The 1,754-nt window shown below is 59.9% G+C and overlaps 1 protein-coding gene across 1 annotated transcript in view; it reads left to right on the top strand.

Moving 5' to 3' along the window:
* LOC101661075 (arylsulfatase D) overlaps window positions 1–1,701 on the top strand; it is a 13,645-nt gene extending 11,944 nt beyond the window's left edge. The window contains exon 3 of the mRNA XM_045285444.1: window positions 1,347–1,701. Coding sequence (XP_045141379.1) covers window positions 1,347–1,629 — 283 coding nt within the window. The 3' untranslated portion in view covers window positions 1,630–1,701. The remainder of the gene's footprint in view (window positions 1–1,346) is intronic.
* Window positions 1,702–1,754: the final 53 nt, after the last annotated feature.

The raw sequence follows: 1,754 nt of genomic DNA, 5'->3' as shown, positions 1-1,754 counted from the left end.
CCATTTTGCGTGTGTGCATGTGCACCGGGCAGTCGCCCTCCTGTCCTGCACTATATCCTACAACCGTCCTCTTTTCCTATCTCCAAACTCGACCGTTAAGCTTCACAGAAGCTGAGTGTCCCCGAGGCCTGGGTGGGCAGTGAATGTCCAGCCCTGTATCCCATTGCTGTTGCTGACCTAGTTGGTTCTGACCCACAGGGTCCGCATATGCAATGTTAGGAACCACGCTGGCCCTGTGCGGTCCTCACCATGCTCCTGTGCCTGAACCCATGCCTGCAGCCCCTGTGTTCTGGGGTGGCCTTCCTCTCATTTGCTGCCCCTCCGCTTTACCAAGCAGGACGCCCTCTGCTGGCCTCTCTCTGCACTGGGGAACGTTCTTAGATGGCCCACGAGGTCTTTAATTCCCACTGCCATCACACACTCCCCACAGTGCCAGCCCCCTCACGTTCCCCAAAGTCACCCAAACCCACTGCCGTCCATTCGATGCTGACTCGTAGTGACCTCACAGAACAGGTGTTTCCAAGACTATTCATTCCGGGAGTCCACAGCCTCATCTTTCTCCCCTGGACACCCGGTGATTTTGAACTGCCGACCATGCAGTGAGCAGCCCGGCAAGTAAGCCCCACAAGTCCCTAAGTCCGACATGAGCCCCGGAAGTCTGGTACTAGTCCACAAATCCCTCCTCCCTCTGACTCACGCAGCCACACACAAGGGTGCATGCATGCCGGAAGATCTCAGGCTGGTGGGTGCAAAGTCCTGTGGATCCAGTGGTGGTGGACACATCTCTGGGGCGCTGGCTGCCATCAGCGTGGCTCCACGTGGCTTGTCCACAGGAAGGTGAAGAGGGAGTGTGTGTAGCCTGCCTCCCGGGAAAATGAGAGGGCATTCTCAGGCCACGCCCACAAGGAGGCCTCATCAGGCTAAGCCTGTGACGGACACGCTAAACTGCACCCCTTCTTTCTTTAAGTTGACATGAAATGGCTTAACTAACACACGCAGAAAGTGGGTTTAAACTGCTGTACGAGGTTCCCTGGCTGGGAACAGTTCCTGGATCTTCCACCCCACCCCACTGTGGTGGAGTTGAGTCAGACAGATCAAGCCCCATGGGAGCTGACAGCCTCTTCTCTCTGCCAACGATTGGCTGGTCGATTTGAACCCCTGATGTGACGATGAGCATTTCAACACACAACCCACAGCCCTGCCAGAGCTCCTTGCCGCAGCCCTATGTGGTCCTTAGGTGCTGGGATGGGGTTCTGACCCTCAGCACCCGCCCCGTACCCCCTACCCCACCCACGGCAGAGCAGAGCTGTGAGCTCGGGCGAGACTCGGCCATCTTCCCCTTCCAGAAACAAGCACCGGCCCTTCCTCCTGTTCCTCTCCTTGCTGCACGTCCATCTGCCCCTGGTCACCACGCCCAGGTTCCTCGGGAAGAGCCGGCACGGCGTGTACGGGGACAACGTGGAGGAGATGGACTGGATGGTGGGTGAGTCCCGGGCAGGGCTGCCCATGCAACGTCCTCGCCCCTGCCGCCGCGGTGGCCACTGTGGGTCCCCAGGGCCGTCCAACCTAGGGGCTCTTGGCCTCCAGCTCCGGCTCAGACCGTGTTCTGCTGGGACCCACGGGGCTTGAGGGGCTGGTGTCTGCCGCCCCCTCGCCCTCGCTGTCCATGCTCTGCAGACCTGATTCCCGGGACTGGCCCACGAGGACACCAGGGCAGGGGGCTGTGCATTGCAGGAATCCGCGGTTTGCACGCC

The sequence above is a fragment of the Echinops telfairi genome, unplaced genomic scaffold, assembly GCF_000313985.2.
Source record: "Echinops telfairi isolate 266 unplaced genomic scaffold, ASM31398v2 ScPeMD7_7471;HRSCAF=8509, whole genome shotgun sequence".
Lineage (NCBI taxonomy): Eukaryota > Metazoa > Chordata > Mammalia > Afrosoricida > Tenrecidae > Echinops > Echinops telfairi.
The sequence above is the reverse complement of the archived record's forward strand: the minus strand, read 5'-3'. Positions and strand labels throughout refer to the sequence as shown.